The 26,278-nt window shown below is 45.1% G+C and overlaps 1 protein-coding gene across 2 annotated transcripts in view; it reads left to right on the plus strand.

Moving 5' to 3' along the window:
• The window catches only part of CHP1 (calcineurin like EF-hand protein 1), a 50,804-nt gene extending 27,449 nt beyond the window's left edge, over positions 1 to 23,355 (plus strand). For both annotated transcript variants that reach the window (XM_019011181.3, XM_063698485.1), the window contains 4 exons: positions 4,284 to 4,411; positions 12,058 to 12,119; positions 20,256 to 20,378; positions 20,828 to 23,355. In XM_019011181.3, the coding sequence (XP_018866726.2) occupies positions 4,284 to 4,411; positions 12,058 to 12,119; positions 20,256 to 20,378; positions 20,828 to 20,881 (367 nt within the window). In that variant the 3' untranslated portion in view covers positions 20,882 to 23,355. The remainder of the gene's footprint in view (positions 1 to 4,283; positions 4,412 to 12,057; positions 12,120 to 20,255; positions 20,379 to 20,827) is intronic.
• The last annotated feature ends 2,923 nt before the right edge of the window (positions 23,356 to 26,278 follow it).

Genomic DNA, 26,278 nt, shown 5'->3' on the forward strand with positions numbered 1-26,278 from the left:
CCAATTTTGTCATCCAATAATCTGTTTTATAGCACTTCCCCGCCTCCAGTACAGGATCTAGTCTGGGTCAGTTGTCATGTCTCTTTAGCCTCCTTTAATCAGGAACATTTCCCCAGTCTTTATTTTACTTTTGTGATATTGAATAAACATAGTTCTTACCACATACGCTTTGTCAAGTAGATTGTTCTTAATGTGGGTTTTTCTAACATGAAACTAGTCTTTTGATATGCTTTACTACCTAATACACTGCCTTCACAGTAGTGAGTAAATATTCACTGATTTGATTAGGTACCTTTTCAACAATAAAACTTACATATAAGCTTGTTTTAAGTAATTTCCTAAACAATCTATTCCTGGTTTATATGGATAGTCTATGACCCACAGGACTTCAAAATATTATATGGGTGCCAGTTTTTAATAATGAGACTGTCAATGAGGACACTGTCAGATAAAATGCCTGGAGAGGAAATTTTAGAACTCTAAATTGAGAGCAAAGGAATTTGCTAGTTGAGAGGGTTGGGCATTCAGGAAATGTGAGTGAAAGTCAGAAGGGGAATTAGGTCGGGCAGTTAGTTCATGTAAAGACGGGAATCAAATCACGTTGACTATGAGGAATCTTATGCCCTCTTTCATTTTTTCCTTTCTCTCTCCTTGAACTGCCCTGTTTGTTTCAGGAGTGGTTTTTAAGCTGAATTCTTCCTTTTTTCTAATTCCTCTTTTACCCCTGCAAAGCATTGAACCCTATCCAGAGATAACTTTCACAGCTATGCTTTGTATCCAAACCTTTTGCAATGAAAAGTAAACCCAGGAGAGTCACTTTGCCAACTTTTTTTCAGAATTCCTTAGTCACCATTGATTACTTGAAGATGCAGCTTGTGGGAAGCTGTTTTGTAAGACTAAACTACATTTGCTGTGACTACAATATCACCTGTCATTCTGTCCACCAATCTACTGCTAAGGAAATGGGACAGAGTGCATATGAGGAAGTGGAGGGCTCTACTGGGCTGCACTGCTTAGCTCTTAGCAAGCTGCGACTCTGCTTCTTGCTCTAATCAGATATATTTGGCTTCTGGGTTTTTCTTTCTTCCCTAGGCATATGCACATTGGAGCTTTTTTTTTTTTTTTTAAAGAATGAGATTTGAAAGTGGACCATGGTTATTCAATTCCCTTTTACCCAGAAACTTTATGCTAGCAATAATCATTAATGTGTTTTTTCTAGCATATGATTTAAACTTTACTCCACATTACTTGATTCCTCAGATCTGACATTTTTGACCAGATACTAGTCCATTAGCAGTATAGATACATCGAAGAACTAAAAGGTCATTCTTTTGTTTTGTTTTTTGTTTTTTTGAGACGGAGTCTCCCTCTGTCGCCCAGGCTGGCATGCAGTGGTGTGATCTTGGCTCACCGCAACCTCTGCCTCCTGAGTTCAAGTGATTCTCCTGCCTCAGCCTCCCCAAGTAGCTGGGACTGCAGGCTCACACCACCACGCCTGGCTAAGGTTTCACCACGTTGGCCAGGTTGGTTTTGAACTCTTGACCTCAGGTGATCCGCCCACCCCGGCCTCCCAGAGTGCTGGGATTATGGGCGTGAGCCACTGCGCCCAGCCAAGGTCATTCTTTTGAGTACAGATGGCTCACAGGCTAGCCTTTGAACTCTGCCTTTAGAAGGGCTATGAACTGCATGTCTGTAGAGCACAGAAGAGACCCTACATACCTCAGCTATTCGGTGGGGCACAGAAAGACTGGGGTTTTTTTTTTTTTTTTTTAGGTAACCACAGGAACCAGGCCATCTGCCTTAGATAAATAAATTATATTATGTCACATGGGGCATTATTTTTTAATATTAAAGAACATTCTTCATTCAAGTTTTGAGAATTATTTCTTACAGGGTTATTGATTAGCCTGTGGCACAATGAAAAGATTTTCTCCAAGCTTAAGTACCAAAAAGGCTTTATACACAAGAGGTCTTTCAAAACTTTTTTTTTTTTTTTTGAGATGGAGTCTCCCTCTGTCACCCAGGCTGGAGTGCAGTGGTGCAGTCTCGACTCATTGCACCCTCCATCTTTGGGGTTCAAGTGATTCTCCTGCCTCAGGCTCTCAAGTAGCTGGGATTACAGGCATGCACCACCAGGCCCAGTTAATTTTTGTATTTTTAGTAGAGACGGGGTTTCACCATGTTGGCCAGGCTGGTCTTGAACTCCTGACCTCAAGTGATCCACCCACCTTGGCCTCTTGAAGTGCTGGGATTATAGACGTGAGCCACTGTGCCTGGCCTAAAAGATTATTTAGAGAAAAATTATCCAATTATGAGGGAATAATAAAATCATGATGTGTCCACAGAATTATGCATATGTTTTAAATGTTTCAAAGTATTTATATTGATTGGAGAAATGCTTCAAAGTTAAAAAAAGGCAGGATACTAATACAGTTATCTGAAAAGCATAGAAAAGTTACTAGAAGAAAATGCATTCATATGTATATATATGAGGGAGTCTTGCACCATCACCTGGGCTGGAGTGCAGTGGCGCAGTCTCGGCTCACGCAACCTCTGCCTCCTGTGTGTTCAAGTGATTCTCCCACCTCAGCCTCCCAAATAGCTGGCAGTATAAGCGTGAGCCACCATGCCTGGCTGATTGATTGATTGATTAATTGATTGATTCCTTCCTTCCTTCCTTTCCTCCCTCCCTTCCTTCCTTTTCCTTTCCTTTTCCTTTCCTTTCCCTTTCCTTTCCTTTTCTTTTTTTTTGACATAGTCTTGCTATGTCACCCAGGCTGGAGTGCAGTGGTGCAATCTAGGCTCACTGCAGCCTCCGCCTCCCAGTTTCAAGCGATTCTCCTGCCTCACCCTCCCAAGTAGCTGGGATTACAGGTGCCCACTACCACGTCCAGCCAATTTTTTTGTATTTTTAGTAGAGACAGGATTTTACCATGTTGGTCAGGCTGGTCTCAACTCCTGGCCTCAAGTGATCTGCCTGCCTCAGCCTCCCAAAGTATTAGGATGATGGGCATGGACCACCGTGCCCAGCCAGAAAATATATTTATATTAACTATGGTTGTAATTGGTAGAACTCAGATCAGTATTTTTCTATCTACTTTTCTTTTTTCCACATTTTCAAATATATGTTTGCTTTTATAATTAAATAAACTTGGCTGGGCATGGTGGCTCATGCCTGTAATCCCAGCACTTTGGGAGGCCGAGGTGGGCAGATCATGAGGTCAGGAGATTGAGACGATCCTAGCTAACACGGTGAAACCCTGTCTGTACTAAAAATACAAAAAATTAGGCTGGGTGCAGCAGCTCACACCTGTAATCCCACCACTTCGGGAGGCCGAGGCGGGCGGATCACCTGAGGTCGGGAGTTCGAGACTAGCCTGACCAACATGGAGAAACCCCGTCTCTACTAAAAATATAAAATTAGCTGAGCGTGGCGGCGCATGCCTGTAATCCCAGCTACTCCAGAGGCTGGGGCAGGAGAATCGCTTGAACCAGGGAGGCGGAGGTTGCAGTGAGCTGAGATCGCGCCATTGCATTCCAGCCTGGGCAACAAGAGCAAAACTCCATCTCAAAAAAAAAAAAAAAATACAAAAAATTAGCCGGGCATGGTGGCGGGCGTCTGTAGTTCCAGCTACTCAGGAGGCTAAGGCAGGAGAATTGCTTGAACCTGGGAGGCGGAGGTTGCAGTGAGCCGAGGTAGTGCCACTGCATTCCAGCCTGGGTGACAGAGCAAGACTCTGTCTCAAAATAAATAAATAAATAAAAAAGAAAAATTAAAAATTAAATAAACTTTATTTTAAAAGCAGCCTTTCCATAATGTGCCTTAATTTTAAAATATCCCTTGGTATACATTACTGCAGGGGAGATGGGGGAGATGTGGGAGGTGGCCGAGGAGTCATTGGGCTGCCTGTGGCTCGCTGCAGAGTTCAAAGCAATGAGTTCAAGTTCTGGCTGTCTTGTATAGTGCTGGCACTACTCTACATTCATTTTTTGGAAAAGAGATGCAAGTAAATTCAATAGATAACTCTATCCCTGGTAAGTCCTGTTACCTAAATCTGGTTAAATCATTTATAAAGTGGGAGTAATAGCACCTGCCTTACAAGGTTGGGGTGAGGCTTAAATGATATGATACTGTGAGTCCCAAAGTACCATGCGTATGGAAAGAAACCTCATTAAATGAACTTTCAGGCTACTGTAGCTAAAGCTGTTGCCAGTATATTTAATTCATAAGAAATAATCACCGTGATTGACATGGTGTTGTGTTTGTTATATTTCACAATCAGAGAGGACCAGGTAAACTTCCGTGGATTCATGCGAACTTTGGCTCATTTCCGCCCCATTGAGGATAATGAAAAGAGCAAAGATGTGAATGGACCCGAACCACTCAACAGCCGAAGCAACAAACTGCACTGTAAGGAGCTAAAGTCTTCTGGCTTAAAATACTTGCTTTTCATTTCTTAAAAGTCATGTATTTACTCACTCATTATTTGAACAAGCATTTACAAGAGCATACTGGTTAAGACCTCAGACTCTGGAGCTAAACTGGCCAAGATTAAATACTAGTCTACCCTTTTTTGGCCGTGTGACTTTGGGCAAGGTACTTAACCTCTTTGGGCTTCAGTTTTCTCTTCTGTAAAATAGGATACTAAGGGGTTCCACATTGGATTGTTGTGAGGATTAAATGAGTTAATAAATGTCAAGTGCTTCACATAGTGCCTGGCATATGCTAGGTACTTAATAAGTGTTACCTAGTATCATTATAATTCATTGAGCACCTACCGTGTGCCAGGCACTGTGTTAAGTGCTAGCATGGCAATAGTGAACAAGACCCAGGCCCCACCTTTAAGGAATAATGGCAATCCTCAGCTCATCTTAGAATTTGATAGACACTGGATGTGACTTAAGTAATGGGGGACAGCTGGATACAGTGCAAGATTTAATTTTTATACCCATGTCTCATGCCTCTTTTCCTTTAATACTTGTTTGCCTTCCCTTCTGCCCTTATCGGTTCATGTACAATATTGCCCAATCCCTTACAACACTTCTCCAGGAAATTGAAATTAAATTTATCTTTTTATTCAGTACAAGTTGAAATTACAATTGTATTAAAACTGACTGAAGGCTGGGCGCAGTGGCTTATGCCTGTAATCCCAGCACTTTGGGAGGCCAAGGTAGGTAGATCACTTGAGCCCAGGAGTTTGAGACCAGCCTGGGCAACATGGTGAAACATTGTCTCTAATAAAAATATAAAAATTAGCCAGGTGTGGTGGCAGGCACCTGTGGTCCCAGGTACTTGGGAGGCTGAGGTGGGAGAATTGCTTGAGCCTGAGAGGTTGAGGCTGCAGTGAACCATGATGGCACCACTGCACTTCAGCCCAGGTGACAGAAACTCTGTCTCAACAAAGAAAAGAAAACAACAAAATCTTCCAAATAGCTCTAGTGGATTTAGGCGTTACATGGTGTCTTAGGATGCCTTTAGCTGACTCAGCTGGCTTAAACAATAAGGAACTATATTAGCTCACTTTACAAGTCAGATTAGGCCGGCAGGAGGGTTGATTCTGTTTCAAGAACTAGGGATTTTTCTCTTTACTCTGCCATCCTCATAGTCTGTTTTATCCTAAAGTATTATGGTCACATGACAGCTCTCAGTTGTTAACAGGGCTTTTTTTTTTCTTGTTCACATCTGGCAGTAGAGGAAGAGAGATATATATAGAGAGAGATCGAGACTGAAATTGAGCAACACTCCTCCCAAGCATGGAATGTAAGTCCTTCCCCTCACTTTGATAAGTCAGTTCAGGTCAGGAGAGTGCGAGTGCTGAGGAGATTAGGCTAATGAGATTCCCCTCCTGATGCTGTGGTTGGGGTTCTGCTAAGGAAAAAGGTTGGAATGCCACAGAAATGGCAGACTTCAGGATGAGATAGAATGATAACAAAGTGCTATGCAGGTTATGCTTGGTTTTATTTTGTTTTTGCTTAATTTTTTGAGATAGGGTCTCACTCTGTCACCCAGGCTGAGTGCAGTGGCGTGATCACAGCTCACTATGGCCTTGACTTTCCTGGCTCAAGTGATCTTTTTGCCTCAGCCTCTCAAGTTGCTGGGACCACAGGCGTGTGCACTACACCCAGCTAATTTTTTATTTTCTAATTTTTTGTAGGGACAGGGTCTCACTATGTTGCCCAGACTGGTCTCGAAATCTTGGACGCAAGCAATCATCCCACCTTGGCCTCCCAAAGTGCTGGGATTACAGGCATGAGCCTCCATACCCAGCCTGTTTTTTTCATTACATACTTTAGTCTTGGCTGTTGGATTAACTTTTATAGGAAGCTAAAAATTAATTAGAATTCTGTTGCAGTCTATGTATAGGGATCACATTCATGTAATTAGACCAGTAAAACCGAAGCTATTCTAATGCCAAAGAAAAGACTAGAAGAGTCCGAGAAGTCCTCAATTTCTGTCTAAATGTGTTGCTTCTCTTTGAAGTTCCCACAGGGCTATATAAGCTGTAGCATGGTGCCTCTTACTGTAGACTGAGAGCAATTGAATGTCATATACCTAGCAATACATTTGCCACTGAGACACATTTACCTTAGAGAAAGGGGATGTGGGCCAGGTGCGGTGGCTCACGCCTGTAATCCCAGCACTTTGGGAGGCTGAGGCAGGCGGATCACCTGAGGTCAGGAGTTCGAGACAAGTCTGGCCAACATAGTGAAACCCCATTTCTACAAAAATACAAAAAAAATTAGCCAGGCATAATGGCGGGTGCCTTTAATCCCAGCTACTCAGGAGGCTAAGGTGGGAGAATTGCTTGAACCTGGGAGGTGGAGGCTACAGTGAGCTGAGATCATGCCATTGCACTCTAGCCTGGGTGATAGAGCGAGACTCTGTCTCAAAAAAAAAAAAAAAAAAAGGAGATGTGTTACTTAGAAATCTGGGTTTACAGGCCAGGCATGATGGCTCATGCCTATAATCCCAGCACTTTGGGAGGCCAAGGTGGGTGGATCACTTGAGATCAGGGGTTCAAGACCAGCCTGGCCAACATGGTGAAACCCCGTCTGTACTAAAAATACAAAAAATTAGCTGGGCGTGGTGGCGGGCGCCTGTAATCTCAGTTACTCGGGAGGCTGAGATAGGAGAATACTTTGAACCTGGGGGGCAGAGGTTGCAGTTAGCCAAGATTGCACCATTACTCTCCAGCCTGGGCAACAGAGCAAAACTCCATCTCAAAAAAAAAAAAGAAATGTGGGTTTACAGAGGAGTGGAACCAAATTTTATTATAGGTTATCCTTTGCATAGAATACTGTCTTCAGGAACTCTGAGAATACACTTTGTTCTATTTCTTTTCTAAGCCACGGTGAGAGAATTTTAATCACGATCAGCAAGGCTGAACTATGCCCATGTAGGCACAGGCCCAAGCACACATAGTGCCACTCTGCTCTTCTGTTTGTCTCCTGGAAGTGGTACCTTATTGCTTTCCTCTTTGGATTGGTGAGGTTATAATAATGCTTTCTGTAGGCCAGACGCAGTGGCTCATGCCTGTAATCCCAGCACTTTGGGAGGCCGAGGCGGGTGGATCACCTGAGGTCAGGAGTTCGAGACCAGCCTGACCAACATGGTGAAACCATGTCTCTTCTAAAAATACAAAATTAGCCAGGCATGGTGGTGCATGCCTGTAATTCCAGCTACTCAGGAGGCTGAGGCAGGAGAATTGCTTGAACCTGGGAGGCTGATATTACAGTGAGCCGAGATCACACTATTGCACTCCAGACTGGGCAATAAGAGTGAAACTCCATCTCAAAGAAGAAGAATAATAATAGTAATAATAGTGCTTTGTGTAAAAGGTACAACCCTATCTACAGGTGGATAGTGTTTAAAAAAAAAAAAGTGAAAGGTATAATTCATCTTAGAATGCCCAGGGCATGGTAAGTAAGAGAGAATTCTAGAGGTCTACAGGTTTTCCTTCCCACATTCTAATTGTCTTCTTAAATGGTTTAAGTTTTTATAACACATAATAATGTGGAAAGTAAAGAGTCTACGTTAGAATATTTTTCTTGGGTGTTGAGGAGTATAGGCAGAGTAGAGCTTGGGAGAGTAGCCAGGAAGAAATAGCGCATTATTCAAAGAATCCAAAAGGTAGAAGCAATCCTAGTGTCCATCGACAGATCAATGGATAAATAAGATGTTGTGTACACATACAATGAAATATTAGTCTGTATTAAAAAAGAAAATTCTGAGGCCGGGAGCGGTGGCTCACACCTGTAATCTCAGCATTTTGGGAGGCCGAGGTGGGTGAATCATGAGATCAGAAGTTCGAGACCAGCCTGGCCAATGTGGTGAAATCCCATCTCTACTAAAAATACAAAAATTAGCCTGGCATGGTGGTGGATACCTGTAATCCCAGCTAGTCGGGAGGCTGAGGCAGGAGAATTGCTTGAACCCGGGAAGCGGAGGTTGCAGTGAGCTGAGATTGCGCCACTGCACTCTAGCTTGGGCAACAGAGCAAGACTCCATCTCAAAAAAAAAAAGGAAATTCTGGCAAATGGTACAACATGGATGAATCTTGAAGACATTATGCTGAGTGAAATAAAGTGGATATAAAGGACAAATATTGTATGATTCCTCTTATGTGAGGTTTCCAGAGTGGTCAAATTTGTAGAGACGGAAGGTAGAACGGTGGTTGTCCAGGGCTGGGGGATGGTGGTGGTGATGGTAATGGAGTTATTGTTAAAAGGGTACATTTTCCGCCAGTGAAGATGCAGAAGTTACGGGGAGATGGATGGTGGTGATGCTTGCACAACAGTGTGAAAGTACTTAATGCCACAGAACTGTACCTGTAGAAAAGGTTTAAATGATAAATTTTATGTCTATTTTACCACAATAAAAAAAAAGAAGCAGCCGGGCATGGTGGCTCATTCCTGTAATCCCAACACTTTGGGAGGCCAAAGTAGGCAGATTGCTTGAGGTCAGGAGTTTGAGACCAGCTTGGCTAACACGGTGAAACCCTGTCTCTACTAAAAATACAAAAATTAGCTGGGCGTGGTGGCACATACCTGTAGTCCCAGCTACTCAGGAGGCTGAGACAGGAAAATTGCTTGAACGCGGGAGGCAGAGGTTTCAGTGATCTGAGATCGCGCCACTGCACTCCAGCCTGGGTGACAGAGCAAGACTCTGTCTCCCAAAAAGAAAAAAAAAAAAAAGAAGAAGCAATAGCATTGATTGAAGTAAAGGTAAAGGTTTGTAGCCTGGGCAACAGAACCTGGGCAACAGTATCTACAAAAAAAAAAAAAAAAATTGAGCTGGGCATGGTGGCACATGCCTGTATTCCTAGCTGCTCAGGAGGCTGAGGCAGGAGGATCACTTGAGCCCAGAAGTTTGGGTCTGCAGTGAGCCATGATTGCACCACTGCACTCCAGTGACAGAGTGAGGCCCTATCTCTTTAAAAAAAAAAAAAAAAAAAAAAAAACATAAAAAAGGAAGGTAAAGGTTTGACTGAGATCATTCCTTTGGTTTTTCATTAAACAAATGTTTGAGCACCTACTACATGCCAGGTACTATTTTAGGCCCAGGATACAGTGATGAATAAATCAGGTAAGGCCCTTGCTTTCTTAGAACTTATGATCTAATAAGAGAGACAGACTATACAGAAGACGGGTGAATAAACAAGATTTATTGTGGTGACAAGGTCTGTGAAGGAAGTGAATACATGAGATGAGAAAGGCATAGGGAGATGTCACTATAGAAAGAGTGGTCAGTGAAAACCTCTCTGAGGAGTTGAAATTTGAGCTGAAGGCCCAGGCACAGTGGCTTACACCTATAATCCCAGCACTTTGGGAGGCCGAGGCAGGAGGATTGCTTGAGCCCAGGTGTTCAAGACCAGCTGTCTGGGCGCAGTGGCTCATGCCTGTAATCCCAGGGCTTTGGCAGGCTGAGGCAGGTAGATCACAAGGTCAAGAGATCGAGACCATCCTGGCCAACATGGTGAAACCCCATCTCTACTAAAAATACAAAAATTAGCTGGGCGTGGTGGCACATGCCTATAATCCCGGCTACTCGGGAGGCTGAGGCAGGAGAATTGCTTGAACCCGGGAGGCGGAGGTTACAGTGAACCGAGATCATGCCACTGCACTCCAGCCTGGGTGACAGAGCAAGACTCCATCTCAAAAAAAAAAAAAAATCTAGGCCAGGCGCGGTGGCTCATGCCTGTAATCCCAGCACTTTGGGAGGCCGAGGCGGTTAGATCATGAGGTTAGGAGATCGAGACCATCCTGGCTAACACAGTGAAACCCTGTCTGTACTAAAAACACACACACAAAAAATTAGCCAGGCGTGGTGGTGGGCGCCTGTAGTCCCAGCTACTTGGGAGGCTGAGGCAGGAGAATGGCGTGAACCCAGGAGGCGGAGCTTGCCATGAGCTGAGATCCCACCACTGCACTCCAGCCTGGGCAACAGAGCAAGACTCTGTCTCAACAACAACAAAAAAAAACAATTTATCTAGACAAAGACCTTGCACCTTTCACCAGCCTGGGCAACACAGTGAGACCCTAGCTCTACAAAAATGTTTAAAAATTAGCCAGGTGTGGTGTCTGTGGTCCCAACTACTCTGGAGGCTGAGGTGAGAGGATCCTTTGAGCCTGGGAGGTTGAGGCTGTAGTGAGTCATGATTGTGCTACTGCACTCCAGCCTGGGAGACAGAGCAGGACCCTGTCTGAAAAAAATAAATAAATAAAATAAAATAAACCAACCAAATTAAACAGAGCAGAAAAAAAATACATATATATGAAGTCTCTCCTAGCTACTTCCTTTCTCTGGAATTCTGATATATACCTTACAAGGAGTAAATTAGATTTTAAAATTACTTTTATGTCATCTTAGTGGACTCACCATTTTATTTTGGAGGGGAGTGATATTTAAACCTGTAGATATTAATCCATGTTCCTATGCCTTTGTGCCTAATAATCGCTCTGCCTGGAATGACCACCCCTTGTCTCATTTCTGTTTGTCTTTCAAGGCCTTGTTCAAATGTTACCTCTCCTTGATATTTCCCCAGCTGCACCAGAAAGCCATGTCTGCCATACACTTTGTTCCCCCAGGATTTTGGATATGTTGTAGTGCTTAGGATGTATTCGAGAGTCGTGTATCTTGCCCTCCTCTACTAGATAGTGAGTTCCTGAGGACAGAGTCTAAATCCATGGATCTTAATAGCTCTAGAGCAGTGGATTTGGGCCTTTTAGTATTTGCAGCACTCTATTTAAGACCCTTAATCTTAGTGGCATTCTTGAAGTGATTCAAAACCTAAAAACCACGCTAAATTCAGTTGTGGGACAAGACATTCACATCCTCAGGCTGGCGATTTGTCACGGCACCTATAAAATCACCCAGTGTTTTCACCGTATTCTGTTGGTAGCCCTTCAGCAACATGGCAGAAATCTAATGATTTTGCTTTCTGATTTCTATCTTATGGACCCAAGCAAAGTTCTCCTATCTCCTAGTTTCAGAAGGCTTAAAGAGAAAGAAACATGATAAGGCCAGGAGACCATCTAAGCCATCATATTTATTTGAAACTCAATTTCTTTACCTCCAGGACTCCCAAATGGTAGAGAATTACTTGAAATTTGAGACAATTTTGCCCAGGAGGCTCTATTCCCAAAGCTGTGGTCAGCTCTCATGGTGCCTGTGTGGTGCCTATTGTTGGTTTTCCCTGAGTGGTACCTGGTAGATTTAATGTTTGTGTGAGGTGACCTAATTTACAGAACCACGTAAGGGGTGTTTTGGGGGGGCCGTTTAACATTCTAGGTTAAGAAAAAGGACATTTGGCTTTCTTTGTATGAAGTTTTCTGATTTGTTAGAAGAGGGACCATACTTCATCTAATTTAAGAACTCATCAATTCTCAATTCTTAAGTGTTACAACTTTTTAAAAGCCCTACAAGTAATGGCAATTGTTCTTGGAAAATCGATTAATTGGCTGTCAGTTTTCTGTCTAGTGTCTTATATATTTAGTTCCTTGAGAAGGGGCAACACACTACAGAATTTTGACTAACTTTGTGTTTTTCCCTTACAGTTGCTTTTCGACTATATGATTTGGATAAAGATGAAAAGATCTCCCGTGATGAGCTGTTACAGGTATGTGGAGAGCTCCTCGAGAACTTGTGCTTGGACTCTGCCTGCTTATTAGTGTGGGCAGGAACTATTCTTTCCTTTAGTAAGCATTTATTTAATACCTGCTATGTGCAGAGTCCTGTCCTGGTTGTAAGGCAAAGGAGATGACCTGGGAAAACTTGAAATGGCTCATTGTGTTTTCATAGACAGATGTCTCCACTATTTAAAAGCTAACTAGGCTGGGCATGGTGGCTCACGCCTGTAATCCCAGCATTTTGGGATGCCAAGGCAGGCAGATCACCTGAGGTCAGGAGTTCAAGGGCAGCCTGGCCAACATGGTAAAAACCCATTTCTAGTAAAAATACAAAAATTAGCCATCGGCTGGGCGCTTTGGCTCACACCTGTAATCCCAGCACTTTGGGAGGCCGAGGCAGGTGGATCACGAGGTCAGGAGATCGAGACCATCCTGGCTAACATGGTGAAACCCTGTCTCTACTAAAAATACAAAAAATTAGCCGGGTGTGGTGGCGGGCACCTGTAGTCCCAGCTACTCCGGAGACTGAGGCAGGACAATGGCATGAACCCGGGAGGCGGAGCTTGCAGTGAGCAGAGCTCACTCCACTGCACTCCAGCCTGGGCGACAGAGCAAGATTCCGTCTCAAAAAAAAAAAAAAAAAAATTAGCCATCTGTGGTTGTGGGTGCCTGTAATCCCAGCTGCTCAGGAGGCTGAAGCAGTAGAATCTCTTGAACCCAGGAGGTGGAGGTTGCAGTGAGCCAAGATCGTGCCACTGCACTCCAGCCTGAGCGACAAGAGTGAAACTCCATCCCAAAAAAGAAAAAAATAAGTAAATAAATAAAAGCTAACTAAATGGCTTTTAGGTACTGTCTGAGATTTACATCAGATAATTCAGTTATTGCCAAATCAGATTATTGGCAGCCAGGTAATTCTGATGACACTTAGTTAAATGCTGTTATTTAGTCTGTCCTTAGGGTTGACTAAGAGTCAAGGAGCTGCTGCTGTGCTGGTGTACCCTGAGCTAACTGCCACTGTTCTTTGTTGCTCCTAGGGATAATTCCCTGTTTTCCTACTAGCAGTGACTGGCATCTCATCCTAGGATGAAATTAGTCAGGGCAGATTCAGGAGCAACCCACCGTATTCTTACATTTCTATGAGCAAAAACCAAAACAGTCTGCACGTCAGTGTTAGCGTCCCTTGCTTTTGAGTTGGGAATTTCTTCAGCGAGAAGCGTTTATTTTCTTGAAAGTTGCCACATATGGGCTTCTGTGTTCTGAAGAAAAAAAGACAGTAGCAGTCACTCTATAGTTGCATGTGTTTATGCTCTGGCCCAGATCTGACCTCAGGTTATCCACCCACCTCGGCCTCTCAAAGTGTTGGAATTACAGGCGTGAGCCACCACACCTAGCCCATGTTTTCTTAATATGATTCTTGTGAAAGTCCTGGTTGAACTTTTGGAGGTCATTATCTTGATTGTGAGGATGGTGCCATGGGTGGGTACGTATGTTAAACCTTATCCAATTGTACATTTTATTTATTTATTTATTTATTTTGTATTTTTAGTAGAGATGGGGTTTCATCATATTGTCCAGGCTGGTCCTGAACTCCTAACCTCAAGTGATCCACCCACCTCGGCCTCCCAAAGTGCTGGGAGTACAAGCATGAGCCATCATGCCCGGCCCCAACTGTCCATTTTAAATATGTACAGCTTATTGTATATTATTTATACTTCAATAAAGATAGTTACTCTTCTCCCCAACTCATTTTATGAGGCTAGCGTAACTTTTGCCTGAGAATTGTTTTTTTGTTTTGTTTTGTTTTGTTTTTTGAGACAGAGTCTCACTTTGTCGCCTGGGCTGGAGTGAATATCACCATCTCAGCTCACTGCACCCTCTACCACCCAGGTTCAAGCGATTCTCGTGCCTCAGCCTCCTGAGTAACTGGGATTGCAGACATGCACCACCACACCCAACTAATTTTTGTGTTTTTAGTAGAGATGGGGTTTCGCCATGTTGACCAGGCTGGTCTTGAACTCTTGGGCTCAAGCAGTTCGCCCACCTCAGCCTCCCAAAGTGCTGGGATTACAGGCGTGAGCCTGTACCCAGCCACACCTGTCAATCTTATAAAAGACAGTGTAAGAAAAGAAAATTAGGGGCCAGGCGCAGTGGCTCATGCCTGTAATCCCAGCACTTTTGGAGGCCGAGGCAGGTGGATCCCGAGGTCAGGAGATCGAGACCATCCTGGCTAACATGGTGAAACCCCGTCTCCCCTGTCTCTACTAAAAATACAAAAAATTAGCCGGGCGTGGTGGTGGACACCTGTAGTCCCAGTTACTCGGGAGGCTGAGGCAGGAGAATGGTGTGAACCTAGGAGGCGGAGCTTGCAGTGAGCCGAGATCACGCTACTGCACTCCAGCCTGGGCAACAGAGCGAGACTCCGTCTCAAAAAAAAAAGAAAAGAAAATTATAGCCCAATCTCTTTTACTCACATAGTTGTAAAAATCCTAAACAAAATATTAACACACTGAATCCAGCAATATAAAATATAATATATATATATTTAAAGCCAAAGATGTATTAAAGCCAAGGATGTATTATAGCCAAGGTGCAATTATACTAGAAATTCAAAGTTGGTTTAACATTAGAAAATCAACCAATATATTTCACCCACACCAACACTTTAAAGAAGAAAAACTGAGTGGTCTTTTCCATAGAAAAATGTAATTGATAAAATTCACCATCCATTCATTTTATTTTATTTACTTATTTATCTTTTTTTCTGGAGACGGTGTTTCACTCTGTCGCCCAGGCTGGAGAGCAGTGGCGCGATCTCAGCTCACTGTAACATCTGCCTCCCAAGTTCAAGCGATTCTCCTGACTCAGCCTCCAATGTAGCTGGGATTATAGGCATGCGCCACCACACACAGCTAATTTTGTATTTTTAGTAGAGACGGGGTTTCACCATGTTGGTCAGGGTGGTGTTGATCTCCTGACTTCAGGTGATCCACCTGCCTCGGCCTCCCAAAGTGTGTGAGCCAGCCTGCCTGGCCTCACCATCCATTCATGATTTAAAAAAAAAAAAAGAAGTCTTAGAAAATCAGAAGTAGAGGGAACCTTTCTTAAATCGATAAAGAATATATATATAAACCCTCACCAAACATTAAAAATAATAGTAGGCTGGGTGTGGTGTTTCACCCCTGTAATTCCAGCTACTCAGGAGGCTGAAGTAGGAGAATCGCTTGAAACCAGGAGGAGGAGGTTGCAGTGAGCTGAGATCATGCCACTGCTCTCCAGCCTGGGCGACAGAGCAAAACTCTGTCTTAATAATAATAATTCACTAATAAACTTCTTTTTTTTTATTTTTTTGAGACGGAGTCTCGCTCTGTCGCTCAGGCTGGAGTGCAATGGCGCGATCTCAACTCACTGCAACCTCCGCCTCCCGGGTTCAAGTGATTCTCCCGCCTCAGCCTCCCGAGTAGCTGGGACTATAGGCACCTGCCACCACGCCTGGCTAATTTTTGTATTTTTAGTAGAGACGGGGTTTCACCATATTGGCCAGGCTGGTCTTGAACTCCTGACCTTGTGATCAGCCCACCTTGGCCTCCCAAAGTGCTGGGATTACAGGCATGAGCCACCGCACCTGGCCTAATAACTTTTGACTGGAACAATAAGTGGCAACATGGACAGGTAGAGGGAGCACTGAGCTGGGAATGGAGGCCTGGGCAGATAGCTCATGCCACTGGTTCCTGGGACCTGAGTCAAGCCACCTCTGGGCTGTTTCATGTCCTTATTAACAGATCGGATGAGATAACCTTTTTTTTCTTTTTTGAGACAGTCTCGCTACATTTCCCAGGCTGGCTTGAACGCTTAGGCTCAAGGGATCCTCTGGCCTTAGCCTTCCAAGTAGGTGTGTCCAGTAGCTGGGACTACATGCATGTGTCACTGCACCTGGTGAAATGATGTGAAAGACACCACTACTTCTATCCCCACCCTCCGACTCACACTATAGATACCCGTACATAATCCAGTTTTCTAATTCTACAAATAAAACACCTCAGAAAAATTTGGTCTGGGATCTGAAGAAGCTGCTGTCTGAGGTTGGATTCATCTGCTTCGCAACACACGGGGAATGTGGCAAATGGGTTGTCTATTGATTATCTTTGCTAGCATTGTCTTTTTTTTTTTTTTTTTTGAGATGGAGTCTCGCTCTATTGCCCAGGCTAGAGTGCAGTGGCATGATCTCAGCTCACTGTGACCTCCACCTCCCGGGTTCAAGTGACTGTCCTCCCATAGCCTCCTGAGTAGCTGGGATTATAGGCGCGCACTACCACACCCGGCTAATTTTTGTATTCTTAGTAGAGATGGGTTTCACCATGTTGGTCAGGCTGGTCTCCAACTCCTGACCTCGTCATCCACCTGCCTCAGCCTCCCAAGTCCTGGGATTACAGGCATGAGCCACCACATCCGGTGCATTGTCTCTTTTTATTAATTCTTCTATTTGGGTACATTTGTACCTAAAATGTACAACTTCCAATTTTCTTTTTTTTTTTTTTCTTTTGAGAGGGAGTGTCTTTCTTGTCGCCCAGGCTGGAATGCAATGGAGTGATCTCGGCTCACTGCAGCCTCCACCTTCTGGGTTCAAGCGATTCTGCCTCAGCCTCCCAAGTAGCTGGGATTACAGGTGCCCGCCACCATGCCTAGCTAATTTTTGTATTTGTAGTAGAGATGGGGTTTCACCATGTTGGCTAGGCTGGTGTCAAACTCCTGATCTCAAATGATCTGCCTACCTTGGCCTCCCAAAGTTTTGGGATTACAGGTGTGAGCCACCACCCCTGGCCAAAACTTCTGATGTTCAAGAATTGGTTTATTTAAAAAATAATCAGTTTGGATACAAATCAGTATTTCAGCTTTTTTTCTTTTTAGAAAATCATGTAATTTACTATTGATGGATTGGTTGATTGACTGATAGGGTCTCCCTCTGCTGCCTGCTCTGGAGTGCAGCAGCTATTCACAGGCATGATCATAGCACACTGCAGCCTTGAACTCCTGGGCTCAGACCATCCTCCTGCCTCAGCCGCCTGAGTAGCTGGTACTATAGGCATGCACTAGCACACCTGGCTTGTAATTTCGCTCTTGTTGCCCAGCCTGGAGTGCAATGGTGCAATTTTGGCTCACCACAACCTCTGCCTCCCGGGTTGAAGCGATTCTCATGCCTCAGCCTCCCGAGTAGCTGGGATTACAGCTATGCACCACCACGCCCAGCTAATTTTGTATTTTTAGTAGAGATGGGGTTTCTCCACCATGCCCGGCCCATGAAATCGATTTTTAAAAAGTAAATTACAGGCCGGGCACAGTGGCTCACGCCTGTAATCCCAGCACTTTGGGAGGCCGAGGCAGGCGGATCACCTGAGGTCGGGAGTTCGAGACCAGCCTGACCAACATGGCAAAATCCTGTCTCTACTAAAAATATAAAAATTAGCCAGGCATGCTGTTGGGCACCTGTAATCCCAGCTACTCGAGAGGCTGGGGCAGGAGAATCGTCTGAACCTGGGAGGTGGAGGTTGCAGTAAGCCGAGATCGTGCCATTGCATTCCAGCCTGGGCAACAGAGTGAGACTCCATCTAAAAAAAAAAAAAAATCTATTTCATGAGATTGTAGAAGGGAGTAAAGGAGTGGAAGAAAGGAAGTCTATGAGCCACTGGGCTAGAGGCCCTTTCCTTTCTGTGGAAAAGCTCAGTTCTTACCATCTGAAGACAGAGGTGGCTGACTGCAATAATAATATAAGGAGTCAGAAAGGTACCCTGTCTCCCATTTCATATTGCCTAAGAACCAGCCTTTCCATATTGCCTGACAGTCAAATTGTTAAAGTTGCTTATTTTGTTTAAGGAAGCAATTTTCAAAGTATGTTCACACCCTAAAGATGTTAATAGAATTCCCAGGGGCCCAAGGATTGGTTAAGTTTAAGACAGATTTGGTGAAACATTGTTAAATTCTCTTACTCAATTCTCGCAGCCTTTTAATTGTGCTTGTTATTTTTCTCAGAAGGGGATTTAGCATTTAACTCTTCAAGGATTTTTATGTTTTCTTGGGCCATACTTTAGGAATAGTTGGCTTAATGCAGCACTTCAAAGAGGACTACATTTTGGGTGGGATTTCAGAAAGCCCCACCAAACTGATTTAAATCAATAAGGAACTAGTTAGGCTCACGCAACAAGAATGTTTGGCATAGATTGTCCAGGCTGGTACAGTACCTAACTGATGTCCAGGAACCAGGCTTATTCTGTGTTCTTGCCCTGGCATCCATAGCTCATATTACTCACCTCATAGCTCCAGGGTGGCTGCAGTGCCACCAGACAGAATGAGGTAAGAAGAATGAGGAAGGGCAAAATGCAAAGGACTCTCCCTTAGTCTTTGTCTTCTTATCCAGTCACCTAGATAAGTTCTGCTTACATCATTGCCTAGATGAGAAGATAAGGGTTTCAGCCTTTTAGCTGTTACTTAGTCACATGATGGTAAAGATGGGGATACACTCTGAGATATGCAATGTTAGGCAATTTTGTAGTTGTAGGAACATCATAGAATGTACCTACATGAACCTAGATGGTATAGCCTACTACACACCTAGGCTATGTGGTGTGGCCTATTGTTCCTAGACTACAAACCCGTGCAGCACGTTACTGTTCTGACTACTATATGCAGTTGTAACATAATGGTAAGTATTTGTGTATCTAAACATATCTGTGGCTGGGCATGGTGGCTCACGCCTATAATCTCGGCACTTTGGGAGGTGGCAGAGGGAGAATTGCTTGAGCCCAGGAGTTGAAGGCCTGCCTGGGCAACACAGTGAGACCTCATTCCTACAAAAAATTTTGAAAAATTAGCGAGGTGGCTGGGCGCGGTGGCTCACACTTGTAATCTCAGCACTTTGGGAGGCGGAGGCGGGCAGATCATGAGGTCAGGAGTTCTAGACCAGCCTGGCCAACATGGCGAAACCCCATCTCTACTAAAAATACAAAAATTAGCTGGGTGTGGTGGCACGTCCCTGTAATCGCAGCTACTTGGGAGGCTGAGGCAGGGGAATCGCTTGAATTGGGGAGGCAGAGGTTGCAGTGAGCCGAGATTGTGCCATTGCACTCCAGCCTGGGCAACAAGAGTGAAACTCCGCCTCAGGAAAAAAAAAAAAAGGCATGGTTGCACACACCTGTAGTGTAGTACCAGTTCCTTGGGGGAGGCTGAGGTGAGAGGATCACTTGAGCTTGGGAGGTGAGGCTGCAGTGAGCCACATTCGCAACCCAGCACTCCAGCTAGGGCAACAGAGCGGGACCCTGTCTCAAAATAAAAACCCAAAAACAAATACTTACATCTAAACATGGAAAAGGTACAGTAAAAATATGGTATTGTATTCTTTTTTAACAAATTTTTTGGCCGGGTGCAGTGGCTCATGCATGTAATCCCAGCACTTTGGGAGGCCGAGGTGAGCGGATCACGAGGTCAGGAGATTGAGACCATCCTGGCTAACATGCTGAAACCCCATTTCTACTAAAAATACAAAAAATTAGCCTAGCCGGGCACGGTGGCAGGCGCCTGTAATCCTAGCTACGCAGGAGGCTGAGGCAGGAGAATGGCGTGAACCCGGGAGGCAGAGCTTGCGGTGAGCTGAGATCGTGCCACTGCCCTCCAGGCTGGGCAACAGAGTGAGACTCCATCTCAAAAAAAAAAAAAAAAAAAGGAAAAAAAATTTAACTTTTAGGTTCAGGGCTACATATGCAGGTGAGTTATGTAGGTAAACTCTTGTCATGGGGGTTTGATGTACAGATTATTTCGCCACCCAGGTACTAAGCCTAGTACCCAGTAGTTATTTTTTCTGTTTCTCTCTCACCTCCTACTCCACCCTCTGGTAGGCCCCAGTGTCTGTGGTTCCCCTTTTTGTGTCCATGTGTTCTCATCAAAATACAGTATTATAATCTTATAGCACCACCATTATATATGCAGTCGGTCATTAACCAAAACATTATTATGCAGTGCATGACTGTATTTGAGGGCATCAAAGGAAAAGGAGGATGGTGATAGCTTTATTTTTAATCTTAGTAAAGAGTCCCTCTGATTCCCAAGGCCCTTGTAATTCCTGGCTCTTGATCTTCCAGGTGCTACGCATGATGGTCGGAGTAAATATCTCAGATGAGCAGCTGGGCAGCATCGCAGACAGGACCATTCAGGAGGCTGATCAGGATGGGGACAGTGCCATATCTTTCACAGAATTTGTTAAGGTTGGTCACTTACTTCTTGTTTGAAAAAGTTACGTTTTAGTGGCTGGGCGCGGTGGCTTACGCCTGTAATCCCAGCACTTTAGGAGGCCAAGGTGGGTGGATCACAAGGTCAGGAGTTCAAGACCAGCCTGGCTAACATGGTGAAACCTCATCTGTACTAAAAATACAAAAATTAGCCAGGCGTGGTGGCGCGTGCCTGTAATCCCAGCTACTTGGGAGGCTGAGGCAGGAGAATCGCTTGAACCCAGGAGGCCAAGGTTGCAGTGAGCCGAGACCACACCACTGCACTCCAGCCTGGCAACAGAGTGAGACTGCCTCCAAAAAAAAAAAAAAAAAAAAAGTTACGTTTTACTGCACAGGAGGAAGTGGGGAAAACATTACTCAGATAAGAGCTTGGGAGTGTTATAATCTTCATAACATTTGTAACTGTTACTGGTTTTCTCCCCCAGGTTTTGGAGAAGGTGGATGTAGAACAGAAAATGAGCATCCGATTTCTTCACTAAAGGAGACCAAACTGTTCCTTGCGGTCTAGTATTTAAGAACTGGAACTTGAAAGTCCTCCTTCCAACAATTCCACCTCCACCCCCTCATTCCCCTTCTCCCAAAGTACTACTGCTGTTGCATGACAACCCCAAATATGTTCTGTCAACACAAACCTGCCTTTGGTGTATAAACAGGGCATTACAGAATGGTACACCCTATATATTTCTGTTCAGTATCCATTCACTAGTTCTTCATTTATAAATATCATCTTCCCCATTCTGCTGCTGAATGCCACACATCCATCCAGTCTGAGAAAGTGAGAGAGGCAATCATGCCAAGAACAAGCCAGCAAAGCTCTTTCACCAGATGTAGACTGTAGCCCTGCTGCCTTCCCTCCAGCGAGTCTGCCAGCATGCTTCTTCATCCTTTTTATATGTTCTTTGCTTCCTACTTCCCTGTCTTCCAACATACTGTTCACTTACTCTGGCAGTCTTTCTGCTTTTCATTAAGCCTCAAAATCTCCTCTGTTCTACTTGGCACCACAAGCTATGTCCTATATATGTATTTCTGACTTGGCAGGATAGTTCAGGGGTCTGGCAGTTTTTATTTACCTTCATTATTAAATGGGCCTCTGGGATGTTGCCTCTCCAGGAGCTTTTTGGTAATCAATACTTCTCTCAGAAGTATGAGACCATCCTCTGCACTCTGCTCTGTCATCAAAGGCTGCTGGGTGGAGATACCCTTTTTGAAAGGTGGCCTTGGTGAGAGGTATGGAGTCAAGTCTTCTAGGTTGCTTGCCCACATCACTCTACCTCTGGCCTCTGATTCTCAACTTTGTACCTGTGTGGCTCCTCTTGTTAGTGCAATGTTGACTGTTGAAAAAGCAGCAGTATGCTTACAGGTTTGCTTAGTTTGGGGACACCATTACCACCAGAATGGCTGCTCTGACAATATGCCTAGGGACTTTCTCATGGCTTTTTTTTAACAAGGAGGCTGGGCACCCTATAAAGCCTCATGCATTCACACCTTTGCAGCATGGTTTATGCCTCAGTGTTATGTGCACTGGAATGTTTTCCACTTCACATTTCCAAGTAGAAATATTAGTGTTACGGAAGTGCCTAATATCCCAGTCCAAATTTTTTTTTTTTTTTTTTTGAGACAGAGTCTTGCTCTGTCACCCAGGCTGCAGTGCAGTGGTGCGATCACTCACTGCAACCTCAGCCTCCTGGGTTTAAGCGATTTTCCTGCCTCAGCCTCCCAAGTAGCTGGAATTACAGGTGTGCACCACCATGCCCGGCTAATTTTTTGTATTTTTAGTGGAGACAAGGTTTCACCATGTTGGCCAGGCTGGTCTCGAACTCCTGACCTCGTGATCCGCCCGCCTCAGCCTCCCAAAGTGCTGGGATTACAGGTGTGAGCCACCACGCCTGGCCCCAGTCCAAAATATTTAAAGATTGTTTCCTTAGTGTCTTGAAGTTTTGCACAAAATTCTTTTTTTTAAGATGGAGGCTCACTCTGTCACCCAGGCTGGAGTGCAGTGGCGTGATCTTGGCTCATTGCAACCTCTGCCTCCTGGGTTCAAGCAATTCTCCCACCTCAGCCTCCCAAGTAGCTGGGATTACAGACGTGTGCCACCATACCTGGGTAATTTTTGCATTTTTAGTAGAGAGGGAGTTTTACCATGTTGGCCAGGTTGGTCTTGAACTGCTGACCTCAGGTGATCCTCCTGCCTCGGCCTCCCAAAATGCTGGGATTACAGGCATGAGCCACCGTGCTCAGCCGCAAAATTCTTTATGAATTTTACACTTGGCAAATGTTAATGATGGAAGCCATAGTCTGCTCCTAATACATGTCCAAAGCATTGACTGTTGTGTCATTAGCTGCCTGGTTACATTAGCTCCCTAGCTCCTTGTTTAGACCACTGCTAATCCCTTAAAAACAAGAGGTCTGGCACTAGTAGCACAACCTAAGGTGGCATTACAGGTCTTTGAGCGAGCCACAGCAACTTTTCTGCCAAGTCAGCTTAGTTTAGACTTAAGTGAATCAGGCTATTGCTATCCTAATGTATGTCTCTATGAGTGTATTTAGCCACACATCTGCCCTTGGCTGACTTTCTGACTCATTGCTTGCTTTGGAAAACTATTGAAGATTGCTAAAAAATACCACTGCAAAGTGATGGAAAAGGGTGGAGAACAGGGGAGTAGCCAGGCTGGATGGCTCAAATATAAATGAATGAGGAATTCTTTATGAAATATCAGTCAGATTTTATGATTAAGTGATGTAATATAGGAATTATGTAAAAGGGAAGAATGTCTGATACTGATCTATTAGAGAGGTACTTTAGAGGCTTCTTGATTGGCATAAAGTTCCTAAGGTTATAGCTTTTCCCCCCTTTTGGCTGTATAGCAAAGTGTTTTAATCCACGGTTGTGCCTTATTGTTCCATTAAAATTGTATCTTCGATCCATCAATAAATACTTGTGGTTGAAACAAAATAACTTTTGTCCATTTTACAAGAATTTTATGTAACTTAGTCCCTTCAAGTTTGAAATCACAGTGTCTCCGTTACTCAAGTTTATGTCTGTACTGTCAGCTGTAGTCTACTCTGCTGCTGCCTGGATATACGAAGTGGAAACATTCATTGAGGGGCCAGCACTTTCGGCTTCGACATGGTTTTGTCAGCCGTGGCCACTTCCCATTCATTCCAGCTAAGACGCAATTTCTATTCTTGACTCCCTGACTTCTTAAATGTAGAAAAAGCCTAAAAATCCAGTATATGTCCATTCCTTAAGTTGCCCACCTCCTCATTCATGTGCAGCCTCAGCGGTGACATACTCTGGTTTTACATGGCTTTTTCTTTTCGTTTCTTTTTTGAGATGGAGTCTCACTCTTGCCCAGGCTGGAGTGTAATGGCACAGTCTTGGCTCACTGCAACCTCCGCCTCCCAGGTTCAAGCAATTCTCCTGCCTCAGCCTCCTGAGTAGCTGGGATTACAGGCACATGCCACCACACCTGGCTAATTTTTGTATTTTTGGTAGAGATTGGGGTTTCACCATGTTGGCCAGGCTGGTCTTGAACTCCTGACCTCAGCTGATCCACCCGCCTCAGCCTCCCAAAGTGCTGGGATTACAGCCGTGTGCCACCGCGCCAGGCCAGGAATCTGCATTTCTAAGAATCCACCCAGATGACAGCCCTCTTGGTGTTTGGCAAGCACAGTGGACCTACACTGCCTACGCTGGGCCCCGCTTGTCATAACCCCGAAGAGGAGCCACCCCACGTATACCCTCCCTGCTGTCACGCGTCCGTGTGAAGAGACCACCAAATAGGCTTTGTGTGAGCAACAAGCCTGTTTATTTCACCTGGGTGCAGGTGGGATGAGTCGGAAAAGAGAGTCAGCAAAGGGTGGTGGATTATCATTAGTTCTTACAGGTTTTGGGATAGGTGGTGGAGTTAGGAGCAATGTTTTGTGGGCAGGGGGTGGATCTCACAAAGTACATTCTCAAGGGTGGGGAGAATTACAAAGAACCTTCTTAAGGGTGGGGAGATTACAAAGTACATTGATCAGTTAGGGTGGGGCAGAAACAAATCACAATGGTGGAATGTCATCAGTTAAGGCTATTTTCACTTCTTTGTGGATCTTCAGTTGCTTCAGGCCATCTGGATGTATACGTGCAGGTCACAGGGGATATGATGGCTTAACTTGGGCTCAGAGGCCTGACACCTGCCCCTCTGGGAAATGATGCAGAAGAAAGGATGCCCTAAAGTTGGGTGTAGCAAACAACAAAACTGCCAGTTACAGCAGGTTTCCTCTATGCAGGAGGGCCTTCAGAAAAGTGACGAATCCTTCTCTCCTGTACTGACCAAAGCTGTAAACAGCAGGGCAACGTTTGGGCCCCTTAAGAGTCAAAGACAGAGAAAAACTGGAACCATCAAAGTTTTTCCCTAGGTGTTGTGCTACCCCTGGATTAAAAGCCTGGGCACGGTGGCTCATGCCTGTAATCCCAGCACTTCGGGAGACCGAGGCGGGTGGATCACCTGAGGTCAGGAGTTCGAGACCAGTCTGGCCAACGTAGTGAAATCTCGTCTCTACTAAAAATACAAAAATTAGCTGGGTGTGTTGGCATGCGCCTGTAGTCCCTGCTACTTGAGGGGCTGAGGCAGGAGAATCGTTTAAACTCGGGAGGCGGAGGTTGCAGTGAGTCAAGATCGCGCCACTGCACTCCAGCCTGGGCGACAGTGAGAGAGACTGTCTCAAAAAACAAAACAAAACAAAAACCCTCGGGCCTGAGAATGAAATTATTAGTACCACAGTTTAACCTAACAGTGGCTTAAAATAGTCACGCGGCCTAGCCACACTATCTTACCACGTGGTACAGCTTCTACGGCGGAAATTTTACATTCTTAATAACTGAATTACAAAAGCATTTCTCCGCGTTACCTCAATTCTGGGACCCAATCCGGATCGAAAGAGTGGGGCGAGTGTTATTGATTGACGTGCATTCCAACCAACCTACGACGCAAGGAGAGCGCGCGCGAGCAAAACGATGCCCAATGAACACTCAGCCTCAGCGGCGGGGGCGGGGCTTGTGGGAACGGCCCACCGCAGGGTTGGCCACCTTGAGAAGCTGCGAAGATGGCGGAGTAAGGCGTGCCGGTGTAAACTGGCCTCTGGGCCGGGGGCGAGCAGCCCCCGGGAGGCCGAGTGCATCTCTTGGACCGTGCGAGGTGAGCCGAGAAGGCCAGTGACGGTGGGACGAGCAGGCGCCGAGGAGGTGGCGTGGCCCAGCCGGGCCGGGTACGGAAGCGCGCAGGAACCTGCGAGTTGCGGGCAGCCGGCCTCGGCCTCGGCTGGGCGGGGGTTCCAACCTCGGCGGCTCCAGGGCGGCCGTCACCCGCCTTCTGGGTGTGTTGCACGGCCCACCCCTCAGCCCGTCTCGGTCCTTCCCAGTGCCGTGCCTTTAGCCACCTTTGTGCTTTCTGCTTGCACCCACACGGGGCTGTATCTGGCAGCCGCTGCTTCTGCCATCGATTTATTTTTCGAAGAATATCTTTGTTTTATTGATTTGCTTATACCCCTCGCCTTAGGACTTCGTTCCCCCTCTTTGCCCGTCAGCGGTATCAGTTGAGGCCTGTTGTGGCTCTGAGTATTTTGTGTCTCCAGCCCGTTGACCTTGAGACTTGTAACAGGTTCCCCTTGGGAATTGCATTCGAGTGTGTTTATCGCGGACATCCTGGTGCAACTTTTACTAAAGCCGTCCGCTCCCGCTCCCACCTCCCAAACTTTTATGATCTGAGTAAGCGGTTCTGGCACTGATGTCCTGATAACGTTCTAATGGCGCATTAATTTTGGCTGATGCCAGGGTCTTGATAGAATTCACCGTTTTTGGTTTCCGACCCAGTAGTACAGGAGTTCAGTGT

The sequence above is a fragment of the Gorilla gorilla genome, chromosome 16 (assembly GCF_029281585.2).
Source record: "Gorilla gorilla gorilla isolate KB3781 chromosome 16, NHGRI_mGorGor1-v2.1_pri, whole genome shotgun sequence".
Classification (NCBI taxonomy): Eukaryota; Metazoa; Chordata; class Mammalia; order Primates; family Hominidae; genus Gorilla; species Gorilla gorilla.